Here is a 20,744-nt window from a genome sequence, read left to right on the forward strand (position 1 = left end):
CCTGTCACAGTTTGTGGTATTCCTGAGGTGTGAATGAGGCCTGCAGGCTTTGGATCATTAAGTAACTTTGTTCATTCATAGACTTGGGGTGTGTATTGGTTTTTTGGGTTAGTTTTTACTGCTATTGCTTCCTTTTGTATTCTTGCCCAATGTTCCTTCAATACACTTTATAAACCACTTGGTGTCTGTGTGATTTGAGTGTCTGATCGCTGGATGAGTTATACACATCCATTAAAGGACCGATTGGGTTTGGGCAAATAGCGCAGAGTCCAAGACCATGCCTGCATCCGGCAATTTGCTCGGTCGCTATTAGCATGAGCGGATGCACGGCACTCATCAGCCGTCACACTGATGAACTCGATTTGTCCATTGGAGCTCAGTATCATTGGAAACAGGCCCGTGATCCAGCTCAGAGCAGCAGAAGCAGCATTGATGTGGTTTGTCGGGATTCGCACCGGGCAACTGGGCAGACCCAACCGCAAACAATACGTTCAGTGAAAGGCTTTTATTTTCTGCATTTATTTGACGTTGCACATAGATATTAATCACATGTTTATTGCACTTTTATAACCATTTATTCTTGTTTGAAATATGGTTATTTTTGTGTCAGTAACCTATTCCCCCCCCCCTTTTTTCTCATAAGGCCTTAGTTTCAGTATTCGTGGTTTCGCCATTCGCAGTGATCGTAGAGACCTAACCCACTGTGAAGGGTGAGGGCTCATTGTAATCGATTTACTTTGAACAAAAATGCGTTTCTTTAATTACGAAGTTGCCTGTTTTTGAAAGCTTCTTTCTGAGTTTGAAGAAGTGCTCATGAAATATGCATGCAGAGGTTCATACATAACCGGAAACATGTATTATTCTATAAAAGCAGGAACCTTTTAGAAGGACACGGAAGGGGCACACAAAATTTACATAGACAGCGGTGCATAGTAATCTCAAAGCAATATAAAAGTACATGGAAGGAGCACACAAACAACAACAGCAACCACAGCAGCTGATCTGAGTCTCATAGCTCGTCGTACTACGAGACTCATGATCATGTCTAACAGAGCCAGACAGTTAACAGTTACAGTGTCAGATTATGGTAATGTTTTGCTTTGAACCTCACAAAGAGAAACATGTGATCATGTTCCAATGCACATTTCTACCCGTGTACATGAGTTGCAAAAACTGCAATTGCTTCATTTCATGTGACAAAATATTCAGTTATTTGCCGAGTTGACAGCCAAACCTGGCTCGGAAGTGCAATTCACCAAGTTAGAGTTCGGTTCCAGTACCACCTTACCAGATAACATGATTTTGTGCTGAATAAATCATTTTGGAGATGTTTTTTTGTCATTGTCAGAGGAAATGCTAGAAATGTGTTGGGGGATTGGATTTTTTATTATTATTATTATTATTATTATTATTATTATTATTATTATTATTATCATTTTTTGGTCAAGAAATTGGTCAAGAAAGTCCATTGGAGTGAGGTCTGGGGAACGCGCAGGGAATTCAACACTACCTTTTCGCCCAATCCATCTGTTCGGAAAAGTTGCTTCGAGATAGGTCCTAACATCGCGGTGGGAGTGGGGAGGTGCTCCATCTTGCTGAAAGTAAATCTCTTCATCACCAAATATCTCTTCGACACGTGGACCGACGGATTCCTGCAGCAAGTTTAAGTAAGGCCTAGGTCACATTTGCCACGGCGCCGTGGGGTCTCCAAAATCTACGGCCACTAGCAATTATACGGCGGCCGCAGTATTTCCACGGTCACACAATGTAGCAGTCACATATGTTTTTATTTTTCGGGGAGCCGTACGGCGTATTTAGGCCTAAGTCACATTTGCCATGGCAGCCATGGGGTCTCCAAAATCTACAGCCACGAGCAATTACACGGCGGCCGCAGTATTTCCACGGTCACACAATGTAGCAGTCACATATGTTTTTATTTTTCGGGGAGCTGCACGGCATATTTATAAATTGTGGAAACCGAAAACGTGGGGTTGCCGTACGGTCTTTGATTTGATGTCGCATGGTGACCTTAGGGTGTTCCTGCGGCGACCATAGAATTTTCAAGGCAGATGCAAGGCGACTGCAGGGGGACCGCAGCGGGGCCCTAAGGTGAACGTGCGGCCAGATGGACGGTAACGAATGGGTTAATTTTTTTTTCGGCTTGTCGAATTGCTACGGTGAACGTAGAAATGAAAAAAAGTTATAACTCCGCATTATAATTCCACGGCGACCTTACGGCCTGTAAAATATAGCCATACGGCGTAGGGCCACCCTGAGGCCACCTCAGAAACTCTGCAGCCGCCACACGTTTCTGTCAATTCAGAGGGCGTACGGCCGCCGTATCCTCGCCGTAGAGCAAATGTGACTTAGGCCTTAGGTCTTAGAAATTGTGGAGACCGAAAGCGTGGGGTTGCCGTTCGGTCTTTGATTTGATGTTGCACGGTGACCTTAAGGGGGCCCTGCAGCGGCCATAGAATTTTCAAAGCAGACACAAGGTAGCCTCAAGGTGCCCGCAAGGCGACCACAGGGGGCCCTAAGGTGAACGTGCGGCCAGTCGGACGGTAACGAATGGGTTAATTTATTTTTTTCGGCTTGTCGAATTGCTACGGCGAACGTACAAATGAAAAAAGTTATAACTCCGCGTTATAATTACACGGCGACCCTACGACCTGTAAAATACAGCCAAATGGCGTAGGGCCACCCTGAGGCCACCGCAGAAACTCTACAGCCGCCACACGTTTTTGTCAATTCGGAGGGCGTACGGCCGCCGTATCCTCGCCGTAGAGCAAATGTGACTTAGGCCTAAACATCCCCAGTGACAGTTTGGTCAAAAAGGAATGGCCCTAGGATGCCCAATGCTGATATCCCACACCACACAGTCACCCCTGGTAAGTTTAAATGGTGTTACATAGTAACATGTGGATTTTCAGGAGCCTAGTAGGTGCAATTGTGTCGGTTAATTGAGCCATTTAACTTTAAGCTGGCCTCATCGCTCCAAACAATTTTGGATGGAAATGCTGCATCTTCTTCGCATTTGTCCAGGTACCACTCACAAAATTCAGCTCTCCGGTCAGGATCGTCTTCATTTAGAGTGTGGATTAATTTTGGAATGCAACTTTTCCAATTAATTCGCTTCAAAATGTGATGGGCGCTTGATTTTGGGATTCCTGTCTCATGAGCCATTTGTCGTACAGATTTCCGTGGGGATCGGTGGATGGTTTCCAGCAATTGACTTTCCTTTGCAGGGGTAGTTGATGACCGTGGTCTTCCTGAACGCTCCTTATGGACGTCATGCACAGTTCCATCTGTTTCAAACTTATCTCGGATGCGAGCAATGGTGCGTCGCATTGGTGGATCTTTGTGAAAATGTCTTCTACCTGTATGTATGTATGTATGTATATATGTATGTGTATGTATGTATATTTATATATGTATGTATATGTATGTGTATGTATGTATATTTATCTATGTATGTATATGTTTGTGTGTGTATATGTATATATATATATATATATATATATATATATATATATATATATATATATATATATATATATATATATATATATATATAAAATGTCTGTTTTTTTGCTTACCTGCAACATCGTTTAGGTGAGCTGATGGAATGGCGTGTCATCAGTCAGTCAGTCAGTCTGTCCATTCATCAATACTTGCAACTTCTTCCCCAAACTGGCTGATGGAATTGTGACCAAACCTGGTTAAAATTATCTCTGCTGTGGGAGAACTCAAATTTGGTCATGACATCTAACCCCCTCCACCTATAATTTTGTCATCATTATGTTTCAATATCCCAAAAGTACTTGAATTTCAATCTAGTTTGGCCACCATTTTAAATTACAGGAAAACCTTAAACAATCTTCCTCTTTCAAACCGCTTAAAACTGATCAATGCGAAAACTTTATATTTGTGATCAACTACCCAAGACAAATATTGTTTTTGACGACTTTGTCATCCGTCATGTGGTATGGCAGCCATAATGGATTAAAGAAAAAGCTTTAAAATTCATCTTCTAAGAAACTGCTCAACCAATCAATGTGAAACTTAAAATATATGATCAAGTACGAATGGGAAGATTTCATTAAATGAAGCTGAACCGAAACACAATATGGCCACCATTGACGTCATAATATGGAAACCAGGCAATATCTCAAAATATGAATTACAGACACCTTGGAGTTTCACCTTATTGAATAAGGCCAATTTTGACACAACAGGAAGTGACTTCATAATACCAGAAGTGAACAGTCTCAGACAGTCGGGAGTCGCACGACTGTGAACTTCACGTCAATACTACCTAACCTTATATATGTGTATTCGAAATCCAGCTCTTATTTTTACCCTGACCCCCTCGTCACTCCACTTTTTTGCAACTATCCACGTGAGCTACAGAACCATTGGTCATCTATTTTGATGCAAAATGGTGCTGTACAATTGTTTTTTTTTTATCATTTCTGTTTGGACTTTTATCATTAACCAGAAGTTTTTGAGTCTCTTCCTGATGTGCAGTGCAAATGAATCTTCTTGTGTTGTTGCAGGGAACTTTTCACAGCCAGCAAGCTCTGGAGTATGGGACACAAATTGTTGGTGGGGTCTCACCTGGGAAAGGAGGGAAAACCCATCTGGGTTTACCTGTTTTCGATAATGTTGCAGACGTGAGTGTCGAGCAAATATTTTTCTGTTTTAATTTTTCCTTTTTGTTGCTCGTGACAGCATGGCCATAAGATTATCATATGTTGCACAAAGCTTAATGTTATCAGTAACGTTTGGGTTGACAAGGCATGGACATCTGATGTATCGATGTTTTGATTTGCTAAACCCTGATGGTTGGGTTGCCAAAGGGGGTATTAAAAAATATTAAAGTTGCAGGTATTATTTGGCAATGTGTAATGTTTTGCTATTAATATTGGATGCATAAATAGAGAGAAATACACATTTTGCACATTTACCTTTTCAAGTTTAAATTTTACTTCTTGAATCCTGTTTTGGTTATATTTAAGTTCCTCTTTATGGATTTGGTCTTGTAATGGAGCATAAAACGACAGCACCATAAGTGAGTAAAGAAGTGAGAGAGTCATTTTAGCCTCCTGGTATTGCTGTGGAAATCTTATTCATGAAGAGGAAAGGGACCCCACAGGAGAAGGTGTCGAAATGAACTTTTTTCTTTATCCACCCTGTTGGTGCAAGATGGGAACATGCACTGTAATATTATTGGAGATCAAGTTATTGTCACGCATTAGTCGATGGATGACTGGTGTTGGCTTAATGGTTAGGGTGGTGGACTTGGGATCCTCGGATCCTGAGTTCAAATCCCACTCGACTGTTGAATTTATACCAGGTGAGGTTGACTCTGCCTGTTGTCCTGAGGTCGGCAAAATGAGTGCCAGCATGCTGGTATCCTGTGTCGGAGTGGCAACCCATCCAGGATTGTGCCCAATAGCCAAGGAGACTGCTTCGGCAGCACCAACGCTCTGCACAGAGTATGGTCCTGATGGATGGATGTCGATGTCTAGTTGGGTTAAGATTTATTTTCAATGCATAATTTTGCTTTGAGCCATCATATGAGAGATCGATCATAAGTTAACCGAGTAGTTTGATTTTAGAATTATGATTCTGGTATTACTTTTTGTAATAATAACCTGTATCTGGATGTGGAGTCCAACATCAAATGTGTGCTGCCCTCTGTACTACACTAGAAGGCACTGTCTGCTAGTTCAGTATCTTGACATCAGATGGCGCTACTGACTTAGGCATATTATCATGGCCGTTTCCAACTGGTATCTGAAAGCAGGTACACTCGTTATCAGTGAGCTTATCTATTTTACTTGTTCTGTGGACGAAAAACAAATCGTCTAAATAAGGTCGATGACTATTGAGCAGTGTTTATCAACCTTTTTTGTTCCACGCCCCACTTTGATTTTCATAAAAATTGTACGCCCCACCATGATTGGAGACACTGCAGTATATACTACATATGTATTCAAAAGGCTTTATAAAAACTTTATTGCAAATTTTATTCAATTGCTACTCACTTCAATGGGAGCCCTGCCCTTGGCGCTGGCTGCAGATTTGTTTGATTTGAGGAACCAATTTGTCAGTTTCAGCCTTAAATCACCACGTTTCATGATTTCCAGTCAATTTCTCTTAGCTTTCTCTCTCTTTCTCTCGAAAGCGATCATATCTTAATTCATTAATTCTGAATCCTCATGCCCCACCAAAATATTGCCACGCCCCACCTTGAGAAACACTGGTATAGAGGATGCACATTATACGCAGTTTGAGTAATCATGACAAATCAAAAGCCATATCCTGATACTTATTTGTGGCTATGGCAAAGCTCTTATCCACTGTAATAACTTGACAGCAGACAGCATTGTTCGGGCTTTATGCACTTTCCTTTAATATTTGCTTGTGCATATTGTACAGAAATGAGAACATTTAACATGATTCTTCCGAAACAGTTTATAAGCAAAGGTGTGATTTTCTTTTTTGTTCATCAGGCCAAGAAGAAGACAGGTGCTGAGGCAACGGTCATATACGTACCACCGCCGTTTGCAGCAGCAGCTATATTTGAGGCGATTGAAGCTGAGATGCCATTGGCCGTATGTATCACAGAAGGCATTCCCCAGCAGGACATGGTGCGAGTAAAGCACAAGCTCCTGCGTCAGTCGACCACGCGTCTTGTAGGACCCAATTGTCCTGGAGTGATCAGTGTAAGTGTAGAAGAGCTGCACAAATTGAAATTTTTGCGTGACCTAAAAATGTGTTTCGTAAAAGGGTTTCCGCTAACCCATTCAGATTTACATAACCAATTTTCTCATAGATGACTGTGGAAAGGAGAGATTAGTTCATTTGACTTGGTGTTGTCATAGTTGGGGCGTCCACTCCGACTCTGGGAGGTCGGCAGTTCAAACCCCAGCCAAGTCACACCAAAGACTTTAAAAATGGTACATGCTGCTTCTTTGCCAGACGTTCAGCATTTAACAGGTGAAGGGCACAGACAATACCCATAGATTGGCATCAATGGTGGGGAGGAAATTTGTCCTTCAGAAATGCTCCGCTGAGTGTGGTGAGAAAAGCGGCACCATTTTTGTGATGTCGCTGGGCTCTCGAGTACCTTGGGAAGTGATGGCACTTCCCACCAAGCTCAATGGCTGTTTTTCAAATTTAACAGGTGTGCGTGTGCATGTGTGCGTGCATGCTGTACTGTTAGATGCTTATGTTTCTTATGTATTTACATGATTCTTGTGTATTTGTGAAAATCATGGGTGGACTGACTGCCTGGACGCAACTGAGATGGTGGATCTACTGATGTAGGTAATCTACTGATGTGGATCCGTGACCAAGGTTGTGGATCCGCTGTTTGGAGAGGTTCTGGGTTGAAAGGATCGAAACCTTGAGGAAGAACTGTGTCCAGCTGATGATCCATGCAGTCGGGAAAGTGTGTGTGTGTGTGTGTGTGTGTGTGTGTGTGTGTGTGTGTGTGTGTGTGTGTGTGTGTGTGTGTGTGTGTGTGTGTGTGTCTGTGTGTGTCTGTGTGTGTCTGTGTGTGTCTGTGTGTGTCTGTGTGTGTCTGTGTGTGTCTGTGTGTGTCTGTGTGTGTCTGTGTGTGTGTGTGTGTGTGTGTGTGTGTGTGTGTGTGTGTGTGTGTGTGTGTGTGTGTGTGTGTGTGTGTGTGTGTGTGTGTGAGTGTGTGTGTGTGTGCTGGCTGCATTACTTTGATGTTGTAAAAAAAAGAAAGACGAAGAATTCTTCTTGCTCAATATTGGACAATTTTATGATTTCGGTTAAAATTGCAAAATATATCTTTGATACATTTTCATGACTTGAGGTCTCACACACACAATGCTGACGAGAAAATAAACATCTGAAAATTGTCGGTGGACATGATATTAATGAAAGATTATCTTGTGACTCATGCTCTGTCAACTAAGTTTTTTGTGAATCTTTAGTAGTCATCGCAACTGATGGAAAAATGTTTGCCTAATGACTATTTCCTAAACGTTTTTAACAAACGCTCTCCCCCGGTTTGTCCGACATAATGGTTGTCAAATGCTGCCACACGCAAAACGCGTTTAGTCTTAAATTGCAATGACATCTTAGCCTGATCAAACAGTTCCACACAGCGTTGTGTTCAATCGCAGGCCAGTAACAACATCTTCCTGAAAGAAAGGGTTTTCATTTGCGATAATCTTTCAAACAACAGCATCAAATGACGACGGAGCACAGATGTAAAATCTGCACTTGATTCTGCATACTTTTAAGTATGACATTTACTATTGTTTTCTGGTAAACATCAAAACTTCATACAAGCTGTATTCCATGTTTTTATTTTATTTATTTATTTTCATAATATGATCACCTTGGCCTAATTGATAATATATATATATATATATATATATATATATATATATATATATATATATATGTATATATATATATATGTGTGTATATATATATATATATATATATATATATATATATATATATATGTATATATATATATATGTGTATATATATATATATATATATATGTATATATTTTTTTCTTTGCAAGAGTGACATATTGGTTCTACAGCATGCTGATTGTGCAACCGTGAAGTGGTGAATCCTTTGTAATCGAGAGCTGAGAGCAAGAATCTCCATGCCTCAGTTGTGCCGGTAGTTTAGTTCAAATGCTACGTTTTTCTGTGCATGACCTTTTTCATGTTGGGCATGTTCAGAAACCTTATTTTTTTTAATCTGTGTACGGAATCTCAATTACGAGTCCATCTCAATGTACTCCGATTTTAATTGTCCACTTGTGTTTACTCATTCCTTTATGTGATCATTATCTCATCATGTCTGTGCAGCCAAATGAGTGCAAGATCGGTATAATGCCGGGACACATCCACAAGAAGGGACGGATAGGTGAGGCATCATTCCAATCTTCGATATGGTCTTGATGCGAATGTTTTATTTTGATAAAGTGATAGAATTAATGCGGTTGCCAAAAATGTTTCGATTACTGCATTATTTAAATATAGTGCAAATTAAAAAAATATAATATCCTTTTTAAGAGTAGATATTAAAAAATCTAAAATTCAAATTGCCTTGTCACCTTCCCTGTAAAACTGTGATGCCTTTCAGCGTGAATTCAGCACCTGCTTAAATTAACTGACTATCTTCCTCAGAAATCAGTTATCTATTCAGGATTACTTCTCTGAAGTGCTTCTTTATTTATTTTTGTTCTGCACTAATGGTTACTTCCATCACTTTGTTATGCCAGGAATCGTGTCTCGGTCTGGGACTTTGACATATGAGGCAGTATACCAAACCACACAAGTTGGATTGGGCCAATCCCTGTGCGTTGGTGCGTGGAAACATTGCTTCTGCCTCCTTTTTTTAATATTCTATTTTTGCATTGACTGCTCAGTTTTGATAAAGCAACTTATTAAATATGTATTGAAAAAAAGAAGACGAAGAAGAAGAAAAAAGGCTTTCCTACTTCATTGGTCTAGATTTCTGGACTTGGTTGCTTACCAGCTGTAACAAACAGTTACTTTGAGAGCAGGTTTGACCAAAAGTCATCTTTCAAAAGAGTTTCATGTTTTTCTTTCCGTATGAAAGATGATACCATCCAATGTCATTCCCTTATTTTTAAGAGCTTTTTTGTTCTGTGGACACATCTATTGTGGTGCGTGCGTGCTGCAACAGATCGTTTTATCGACTATTCCCTTTTTTGCATGCAGGTATTGGTGGTGACCCGTTCAATGGGACAAACTTTGTCGACTGTCTGGATGTGTTCCTCAATGATCCCAATACCGAGGGCATCATTCTGATTGGAGAGATTGGTGGTGGAGCTGAAGAAAATGCTGCAGAATTCCTCAGGAAGAACAACACTGTGAGTGAGCGCACATTGTTGTAAACCCATGCAATTGTTGAGCCATCTTGAAGAATTTCATCATTTACCTGAATGTCCTTTGGATGAACCTTGTGGTTGAAGGATTTTTATGTTTTTTAAAACATTCAAATATTTTGTTGCCCCACCTCGGTTGCCTGGTTGATGTATAATTTAATTTCTTCAGGGCCCAAAGGCCAAGCCTGTTGTCTCTTTCATCGCTGGCCTGACTGCACCACCGGGTCGGCGCATGGGCCATGCAGGAGCCATCATCGCAGGTGGAAAGGGCGGTGCCAAAGAGAAAATTGAGGCCTTGCAGTCAGCTGGTGTCTTGATCAGCAAGTCTCCTGCACAGCTTGGCAGCATGATGTATAAGGTGGGGCTTCATTCATGCACATTTTTGGTTTATTAATTAAAAAAATAATTTTTATTTCGATATCTTTTAATATTGACGAGCAGAAGCCCGTGGTAAAAAAATACCACGGTATTAAAAAAAAGAAAGCATTTTATTTTTGTGCTCGTTGAAAAAGCTCAAAAATGGGAGGTTATGTATTTCTTAACAGCAAAGAAAAAAATTATTCAGTGATTGATGCAGTGCTCTGCCACCCAGGTTCATTTGTGTCTAATTTTATAATTTTCCAGTCAGTTTGGATTAATTTGAAGTGGTTTTGAGTGAATTTTTTTTCTCCCCCATGAAGTGTTTCCATGGTCCTGGGTGGGACAGAATGTCAGACAGGTGTGTGTGTGTGTGTGTGTGTGTGTGTGTGTGTGTGTGTGTGTGTGTGTGTGTGTGTGTGTGTGTGTGTGTGTGTGTGTGTGTGTGTGTGTGTGTGTGTGTGTGTGTGTGTGTGTGTGTGTGTGTGTGCGTGTGCGTGTGTTTTTTGTGTTTTGTGTTTTATTTTAACCACTCATTCATTGACTGACTACTCATGTTCGGTACCTTCTGGGTGACATATAAAGCATAAATTTTGCATGCCGATGGACATTGAAGCCGATACACCGGAGGAAAAAAATCACAGAACTATCGAAAAGCATCCGTACATGAAAATATACATGCAGGTGAGCGACCTCAGACAATGAGGAAGCAGGGTTCATTATCGCTTTGTGTGTGTGTGTGTGTGTGTGTGTGTGTGTGTGTGTGTGTGTGTGTGTGTGTGTGTGTGTGTGTGTGTGTGTGTGTGTGTGTGTGTGTGTGTGTGTGTGTTTTGCTCTTAAAACAGCTGCTTTTGCTTACTTTTTCAAACATTCCTATTTCTGTGGACTATTCGCACATTTTCAAATTGCAAATAATTTGCTGAGTACACTTAAATTATGTTAAAATGTTAGAAATATTATTGCATTGTGTTAATTAGTTGTCCCCAGCGTGTCAACTTTGGGTGGAGAAATCATGAAACTTGATCGGCATTCACAGTTTTATTAGCAAAATATTCACCCAAAATGGAGTTTGAGAAGATTTAGCACAAGCCATTAGCTTGGACACGATCCTCCTTCTAATCCATGGGATTTGCACTGTCAAGTAAAGGATGTTGACTTGCATTAAACCTTCCACCTGACAATCCAGTATCACAACCTACAATTCCATTGGGCGTTGAGCTAAAAGGCCATCCTTTATTTGGATTTTTATTACATAGTGCTGAAAATATTGACTCTAACTCATATTTTGCAAACTACTCCCAGAATCCATTGGTGAATCAACTGCAAAAATCCACTGCTGATTATGCTCCAACTGATTTTGATCAGCACATGAAACTTCACTCCAAGACAAGCAATTTGATTTGGCAAACGGCTCTTGGTTTTATCTCTCTCGTATCGAAGGAATATTCGAAGTCTGCTCCTGCTTGTCAGTTCCATGGCGTTCTTACAAGGAAACCTAGGAGAACCAGTCGCAGCCTTGTTTGAGCTCATTTTTTTTCTACCTGCCATTTTTGGCCACTTGATAAATACCTCTTCACTTTTCCTCTTGCTTTTTATTCTCGATTCCAGTGGGCCTTGTGCAAGTCAGCCTGAGTGTATTAACTTTGGATAGAGAAATCACTAAACTTGATATATAGCATACGGGAAGGCTCATTGCTCTTGTTGGGTTTGTTTCTACAATTGGTGCCCCCAATGTTTTTTTTTTATCGTACCACAGAGTTTCTTAGACCTCAAGGAGTATGAAACCAACATTTAGAATTTTTTTTTTTCTTTTTCACTTTCAACATTCCCAATTTCCAAGCTGTATCTCGGAGCTGGCAGGGACTTTTGGAATGATATTTTGCGTCAATAATGGGGAAAGAAAGTACACGGGGTTGACGTAATTTTTTTGACCTTGACCTCATTTTCAGGTCATGACGCAATTATAAACATTTTAACATTTTTCACCAAAACTCAACTAATATGTGTCTGATCAGAATGAAATTGTCCTCGAGATAGCCCAGAGCAAGGCACATTTACAATTCATTTACATCATATCCCTCCATGTTGAAGGTCAGTCTTTCAGCCAAGGAGTGCTAAGCCACCATTTAGGTTTTTCTCCCTTTCTGCCAAATTCCGAACTGTATTTCAGATATAGTTGGTTCTTTCGGAATGAAAATTTCCATCAACAATAGAAATAAAAAGTTTGCCGGATTGAGAAATTTGACCTAATTTGAGGCCATGACCCAATTATAGACATTTTAACATTTTTCACCATAACTCCTCAACTTAGGTTTGTCCGATTGGAATGAAATTGCCCTCTCTAGATAGTGCAGAGCAAGGCCTATTTACACGTGATTTACATCATACCGCTCCGGCTCACCGTCAAATGGCGGTCAAAAAAAAATGAAAAAAAAAACATTTTAGTTTTTTATTTTTTTTTGTTAGAGCTTAAATTTTGCCAATGTGGAATCTCAAAGACTATTTCGCCTTCCAAGATGCTTTTACAACATCATAGCATTTCCTGCACTGCTGTTGTGTACCTGATATTTGATTTGTGTGCTTTACCTACTTTTTCAGATTTTGACCTCATGAACAAAAAACACCTTTTTTGATTACAACTTGACTAATTTTCATGATGTTGAGTATTATGGATAGATTGTAGATGGGGACACGTTTTCTTAATTTACACTCTGCTTGCCAAGGGTAAGTCTCCTCTGGTTGGGGGAGACATACCATTGGCTATCGCTTTGTGATTGCAGATATCTAGTTCTTCATTGGTCCAGTTTGCCTCTTGAATTAGATGAAAGGATTTTTTTTTTTTTCAAATCGATTTTGCAGTTTCCACCACTCTTGCTTGAAGCTTTCACGTAACTGTTTTGCCAAATCTTTTCATTGGCGGGCCATTCATTTGTTCATTTAATTACTTGGTGAGCATGTTTTCGCATTTTTTTTTTCTTTTTACTACTTTTTAACCATTCGTGAGACAGTTCTGCTGAATAAATAAAGTAGAGAGTTCATAGAACAACTTAACGAGCAGTCTTGAGAAAAAGGCCATAGGAAGGGTCTTTTAAAACTCTTGCTTTGCGTTTCCGAGCATTGTCTGTATTTCCTACGAGCCACGATTTTGTCAAAATCTCGATATTCTCCAATGCTGAGAGCACGACTGGCACGTTTGATTGGTCGAGATGGCGTGATATTTTATCCAAGTACTTTTTTCCAATCCAAGTTTTTCAAAGTGCTCAAAAGTTGACGTGTTCTAAGGTATTCAAGTATATCATTCAATTGAAATTAAATAGATTGTACAAGTTGTAGAAAAAAAAAATTCCTAGAAGTTTACCGACGTTGATGCAGTGTCTTTCACACCACCTTATTTAACATGTTGCATTCATTATTTGTGTCCTCTATAACACACTTAAAATCTGCAAGTTTCCTTGTTGGAATGATTTTCAATTTTGCTTGCCTGCCAGACTGACGAGAAAAAATTACCTTTCTCTGTGAGCTGGCTTGCTCGGGATGAGGTTCCATACAATTTGTCAAAGTATATATTCCAGGTGTTTGACCAGCTTGTTATTTTTGTCAAGATCTGAATAGAGGGAAGAGGCTGCAGCCTGCCTGTCTGAAGGATGACAGATGTCATGGCACAGAGTGGAGTCATCAGCAAATGGAGGAATTTCCAGAGTTAGAGATCATTGATGATGATCAGGAATAGGACTGGGCTCAGAGCCTTGCCTTGGGGGCAACTCCAGCCTTGATGGGGAGAGGAGATGAAAGGATTCAGTTGAGTGCCACACGGCTATGAGAGTCGAGAAGTCAGTAATCCAAGAGTGGAGTTCCATAGGCAGACATTTTGGAGAGCAAGGCAGGATGCCAGATTGTATCAAAAGCACACGATATGTCCAGAGACGGCCCTGATCTCATGTGACATTGAGGGTTTTCATCTATTGTTGTGCGAGTCGAACCAGTTCATGTCCAAGGTGGAGTGGCCTGGTCTGAATCCAAATTGGTGATCTGAGATGAAGTTGTTGGACAAAAGAAAGGTTTTCATATAAACTGTGATGATGGATTCCATGATCTTGCTGATGATTGGAAGTAAGCTGATAGGCCTGCAGTTAAGGGGATCAGTTTTTGCACTTTTTAATGTCGTGTGGTGATGTTGGCAGATTTCCAATTAAATGGAAGATTACCTCAAACAAATGATTTGTAATGATTTCTCCAAGCTTGATCACCAAAATTAATGATTCTGCACCAATGCGGCAGCTGCAGGTCGGTGAAGTTTTTTTTTTTAATTATTATTATGTTTTGATCCTATCTCACTGAAGATATTTCTTATGAAGTTTCTTTTTTGCTATTTTGGAAGGCCTGAAAGTGTATACAATGTTTGTTGTGTGCAATGGAGTAAAATGCCAATGTAGAACAAAATAAGAATGAATATGAAGGATTATCTGATTTTACTTATTGTGCTCTGAATGTTGTTTTTTTGTTTGTTTGTTTTTGTTTTGTTTTTAACATTCGTAGGAGTTCGAGAAAATGAAGATGCTGTGACGTCTGCCAACCAACACCAAATACATGTGATTCCATCAATTGTTGCATGTTTAAGAAATGTGGCACTTTTCCTTGACGAGGCAACGGTTACCAGCTTTTGTTTTACTTCACAAAATAAAAGTGTTATTCAACTTGCCTGTTTTGGCATGATGCCACATCTTAGTGTGATGATAATGATGTTTTAGAAGTTTCAATTTCCTCTCTATTAATTATTTTTGTGACACAAAACAAATTTACTCCTTGGCATCGGCAGTGGAGGTCAAACAGCTGTAATTCTCATCCTGTTGAGCCGAACACTAGACCAGGAAGGCTTTGAGGTGTGCTTTGTGTATTGCAGGATTATACAGATTATTGAGTTACGTTTGATATCACCACAACAGCACCCGTTAAGGCTTCACTCTCCTTGACCTCTTGCACAATGTTTCCGTGTCTTCATGTATTATAAGTTGCGAGTCAAGAATTGCATCTCTTAAGCCAACCACACACTAGGTTCACGTGTCCATGGCAATTGTTCAGGAAGGATTGACACATTTATGTGATGCCAGCATTACAAACATCCACTGGTGCAAACTGGAAGAGCTTTCCAAGCGAATTTCAAATGCATCGACACGGTTTTTCTGCATTTTCATATTCCTGTATAAAATTTGAACAAGAAACGTATGGAAGGTGCTCAAGCGGTTTGGTGGTCGAGTGGATAAAGTCTTGTTGCATTTCTCTCACAGGTTTTGGTTCAATTACCATGGTTGCTCAGAGTGGTGATTCTGAGTCAAACGTCAGTCTGTGCCAGCTGGTTTGTGAAAACGTTGGGCCAATGCTTTATGGCAGCCAACTCTTAACTAATTGGACATGGCATACAATGATTGAATGTGCTTGCTTATTTATTTATTTGTTTTTAGCAGACTGCTCTACTCAACCCTCACAGACAGCTTTACTAAACTCACCCTGCCTCGAGAGATATCAAATGTGTGGCATTTCCTCACTGGCCTTGCTTATGTTGTAGGACATCATACTCAGCACTGATTTACAGTATTCGGGTGAGAGAAGTCATTTGTGGATGAATTTAATCCAAGCAAACATTTGGTCGATTGTGATGCAAACCCGAGGCGACTCTTGGGTTACGCCCCAGTGAGACTGAGGCGAATTGCCCTGAAATTGTAATGGACGAATGGCCACAGTGTTTGACCAGCTTAACTTGCCATCGATGTATACTATATGGACCACTCTGTTCGCAACGATATTGAACAAAAAACTTTTGCAACACTGTTGATTTAATAGTTTTGGAGAAAAGTTCACCAGATGAATGTAACATGTACTCCTGATCAGTATATTGATTAAAAGTACTCTCATGCTGTCCACAAGGTGGTTCTGCTGCTGTGCAGTGGTTCAAAGGATGCAAAGGTGATGGCGACATTAAGCTGGCAATTCGTTACAATTCCATGATCGGGTAAGGTTGGGAATTTTGCATCTTGAGGATGTTTGCCGTCAAATGCTTTGAATGCAGGAGGGATTTTATTACTGAACGGTGCATTTAAATCGGAAGATATAATTTTATTTTGTTGGAGGCCTACGTTTGCTGTGAGGTTAGATAAATGAAGAGTTCAAATGAGGAAAGGACCTGAGGGATGTCACCAGACACTTGACCCACACAGACGTTTTTAGGCTTAAAAAAAACAAAAAACTTTTTTTTAACATGGTATAAGGCTCCTGGTGAAGCTGCCAAACACACATGGACATACAAACGAACATACCCGCCAACACGAGACTGTTGGACAAGACAGACACAGCCACTGAGTTTGGAGAAAATGCCGTCACTTTCCAATATACTTTGTGTACCAGTGACGTCACAACAGTGGCGCCACTTTTCTCACCGCACTCAGTGGGGAATTTCTGAAGGAGAAACTTCCTCCTCCCCATGGATGCCAGCCTATGGGGATTGTCCATGTTCTTATCCTTTTAAAGGCTGAGTATCAAGCGAGGAAGCAGCATGTGCCATTTTAAAAAGTCTTTGGTTTGACTCGGATGGGGCTCGAACCACTGACCTCACAAACTCGGAGAGGATGCTCTCACCATTACAACACCAATTCTGGTTATCTGGTATTGGCATAGGTGTATCCTCTGTAAAAGTTACTGTGGGATATTTTAAAATCCAGCAGGTGATAGTGTTACAGATTTGGAAGCCTCTTGCACACAGTCAGCAGTCCCAAAGTTTAGTTATTTCGTTAAGTATATGTGTATAGTTAGAATCCATCCCCTGTGTCTAACGGAAATTTTGTGTGTGCGCTGCGAGTTATTTTTTAGTTAGGTTTTTTTTTTACAACAACAGCGGCACCGTTGCCTTGCTCCACCGACGCCATAGCACACGTGTTTCTGGCTGCGGACGTGGGTGGGACCCCTCTATCCAGAGCCGACTCCACCCACGAGGGCAAGGGCACGCCCTTCGTCCAATCAGGAGGCTCATCGCCTCAGATCGGGACTCCACCCAGAAGGGTGGGAGTTACTTTGCCTACAGTGGGCCTGTCCAATGAGGGACGGCCAGCGAATCGCCCGACCCAACCGTCCAATCAGGAGGCGAGTGGCCAGGGAAGAAATCCCTCCCACCTCAAGAGAGGTTCAGTGATCGGCACGTTCTGTCGGGCTGTCTGGGTCTGCCTCGCCTGGTGTCGTCTAATCCGTGTGGAAGCTTTTTTTGGCCTTGATCGCCTGTCGACTTCGACTTGTCTCTTGCCTCGTCCAGCTTCATGCTGGCTGGCGTCCGTCGCTCTATCCCTCGTCCCTGGTGTTTGGTGCTGCGTTGAGGCGGTGGGTTCGAGTCACGCCACCGGACAAGCTCGACCAGACTGCATGAGGCGGACAGGTGCAAGTACAGACTCTTGCCCTCAGCTCGCCTTCCCTCCCGAGCTGAAGGGCCAAATAAAGGCCTTGGCCACCATTTATTTTGGGTGTGTGCATGTGTGTCTGTGGGCCCAGTCTATAAGTAGCAATTGTTTAAGTGCCTTGTATATTACTTGCATTTCTTCTAGATAGTCAGTTTAACTCTGCTCTTTTTGTGCTCCCCTGCCCCATTATAAATAAACCCCGATTGTTCAATGTACCAGCTCGTTGTTGTGCTTTCTAATATTGACCCAGCACGGTTCGTGCTTGATAACCAGTAAGCCGATTTGGCTGTCAGTTGTCGTTTGGACCGACGGACTGTGGCAATTCCGCTCAGTTACACTGGACTGAGGTCGCTAGAGCGACCCGGCTCGACAGAGTCCATTGAGGGTGTGACTTCCCTGCTAATTTGACGATGTGGGTACTTAGGTATATTGAAATTTGGCTATTAACCCTACCCCACGTCAGAGAATTGGCGAGCACGATCCTTAAATGACCCGTGACCTTCGGAGTTGTCCGGGAGTCACGACCTAAATTCCGGGTGTTCGGTGGGAGACTGCTCTACTGCTCCAACTGGCGGCCGTTCCTCGCCACCGACCCCCGACCCACAACAATATCACATAGGACGGTCAAAAAAGTGAAGGCATGCTTCATTATGTAGCATCTGAATGCACTGGACTGCAGAAGCAAAATAAGCTGTCGTGCCAAAGCAAATTTCGGAATAACCAGCATGGTGGTGATCATAAAACATGCAAATTAAACAAACTTTAACATGATTGCCTGCTTCTTAATGTGATAATATTACAGATAGAGTGCAATGCACTTGCCATTGTTGTATGATACCTGGTGTTGGCTTTATGGTTAACGTGGCTGGCTTAAGATCTTCGGGTCTTGAGTTCAAGCCTCTGTAGGCCTGTTGAAATAACACCAGGTGGGTTGACTCAACCTGTGACTTTTCTGATGTCAGCAAAATGAGTACCCAGATTACTGGTAACAGGGGCACTGCATCAGTGACACAACTGCACTTCCAGAAAATTATGCAACCAGCAGCCACAGGCTGCATATAACACAACAACATTGTTGTATCAAAGTGAAATTGTTCAGTTTATATACAGCTGTGTCCAAGATTGAAAATTTTAAACATCGATAGAAAAACGTTTTCGAATGTTTTTTTTTTTTCAGTGTTTTACTTTTACTTTAATGTTGGAGTTCCATCATTTCACATTATGTAGTTGCTTATCTAACAGAAACCCATATCAGATATTAACAAGGTATGAAATTATACATATTGCAGGAACAACTGGCCAATTATATTGTTACGGCTGTGGAAATTCGCAATACACCATGAAGGGTCCTTAGATCAGTTATGACGATAAGTATATGTGTAGTTAGATTTCCCCACCGTTGTTTAGAGGGAATTTCCGTGTTCACAGGGCTGCGATCCTTTGAGATAGCCGTTTTTCTTTTCTCATTATTTTGGACCAATCATCCCCCAACAACCAAATTGCCACCACCAACAACGCCACCAAACAACTACACCGAACCACCACCACCTTTGCCTCTTTACCTCCACAACTCCACCCCACAAACATCGCTTCACCGCCATTCTCAAACGACGCCTGCCAGCAACCAAATCGCCACCACCAACACCCTTCCCAAACCACCGCAGCAAACTCCCACCACCTCCGCCTTTCTACCACACGTCGGGCCATGGGCTGTGAATGCGTTCCTTTCGCCTCGAAAAGCGGATCAGGAATGCTTCACGCCCCCTTTTCATCCATCCAATGACTGAGCGTCGGGTGGTATGGCCCCGCCTCCGAACCCGCTGTGATCCAGAAATCTGCATATACGCTCCTCCCTTGGCCTATAAAAGCATGAGCACAATGCAGCTCGCGGCAGAAAAATGGCAGTCTGAAGAGCGCGGAAAAGTGGGAGCAGTGGAGTGGCAGCAGCAGTGTCAGAAGTCAAGTGGCAGAAGAGTGGCAGTCTGGAGGGTCTGGAGAGCGCGGAAAAGTGGGAGCAGTGGAGTGGCAGCAGTAGTGTCGGCGGGGCAGTCAAGTCGAGTGCAGTGTCGGCGGGGCAGTCAAGTCGGGAGACGGAGCTTGAAGCCGACGGGAAAGGCAGACGGGGAGCGCCGGAGAGAGCTCACTGATCACGCCAGGGGCACGAAGCCAGGTGCAGCTACGCTGACATCACGGCTTGCCCGCCATCGCGCCACGAGGGCGCGGGTAAGATCCTTCGGTCTCGTGGACCTGGCTGCTCATCCAGGTTCCACGCGCATTAGGCCCACAGGCCCAGTCTGACTCCCTTGTCTATGAGGGGGTCTTTTCTTGCTTTTTGTTTGAATGCGTGTTGTGGCGCCGAGTCCCGTAAGTAGAATTGTTTAAGTGCATGTAAATAAACATTGCTTTATTCGGTTGTAACTCTTGCTTGTAAATTGCATTCCTACTGTATGGCTGTGAATACGTGCTTGTCTTTTTTTTTTTTTTGTATACCTTGTCGAGGCTCGTATGAGAGCAAACACACAACTCACAGCAAGGGGGCATGAGTCAAGAGGGGCGGGAGTGGAAGGGACAAAACAGTGGGGAACAGACACATTAGGTGAACTGTGGAAGGGAGAGGGATGGGGATGGGACGGGGAACATGGCGAAGAGAAGATGGACATTACAGGGACTTTCAGGAAGGAAAGCAGGGGAATTGAAGGAAGTGGGCTTGGGTGGATTATCGGGGGAAGAAAAGATCGAGGATTTGGATGGGGGAAGATAAGAGGTGGTGGTGAACAGCTGTTTTGAAAGCCTGGAGGGAAGAATGGGAAAGAATAGAGTGAGGAAGTTTATTCCAAAGGCCGGAAAAAAGAAGAATGAAAGAGTGAAGATGAGCAGTGATTCGTGATTTTGGTAGTTTTACCAGAAGGGGGTTGTTGGGGGACCTTGAGCGCCCTGTGGAAATGTGGTGAGGACAAATCGCAGAGAGAGCAGGGGGGGCAAGGCTGGAGAGGAGTCTGTAGAAATCAGAAAGACCACCGACCAACCTGCGG

General features: G+C 42.1%; 1 protein-coding gene across 3 annotated transcripts in view; it reads left to right on the plus strand.

Annotated features, from left to right (window-relative positions):
• Positions 1-14,971, plus strand: part of SUCLG1 (succinate-CoA ligase GDP/ADP-forming subunit alpha) — a 46,491-nt gene extending 31,520 nt beyond the window's left edge. For all 3 annotated transcript variants that reach the window (XM_085848428.1, XM_085848429.1, XM_085848427.1), the window contains exons 3-9: positions 4,557-4,673; positions 6,519-6,731; positions 8,871-8,928; positions 9,287-9,370; positions 9,750-9,901; positions 10,086-10,274; positions 14,810-14,971. In XM_085848428.1, coding sequence (XP_085704554.1) covers positions 4,557-4,673; positions 6,519-6,731; positions 8,871-8,928; positions 9,287-9,370; positions 9,750-9,901; positions 10,086-10,274; positions 14,810-14,836 — 840 coding nt within the window. In that variant the 3' untranslated portion in view covers positions 14,837-14,971. The remainder of the gene's footprint in view (positions 1-4,556; positions 4,674-6,518; positions 6,732-8,870; positions 8,929-9,286; positions 9,371-9,749; positions 9,902-10,085; positions 10,275-14,809) is intronic.
• The last annotated feature ends 5,773 nt before the right edge of the window (positions 14,972-20,744 follow it).

The sequence above is a fragment of the Eptatretus burgeri genome, chromosome 12, assembly GCF_056783735.1.
Source record: "Eptatretus burgeri isolate ZD-2024b chromosome 12, Ebu_testis_v1, whole genome shotgun sequence".
Lineage (NCBI taxonomy): Eukaryota > Metazoa > Chordata > Myxini > Myxiniformes > Myxinidae > Eptatretus > Eptatretus burgeri.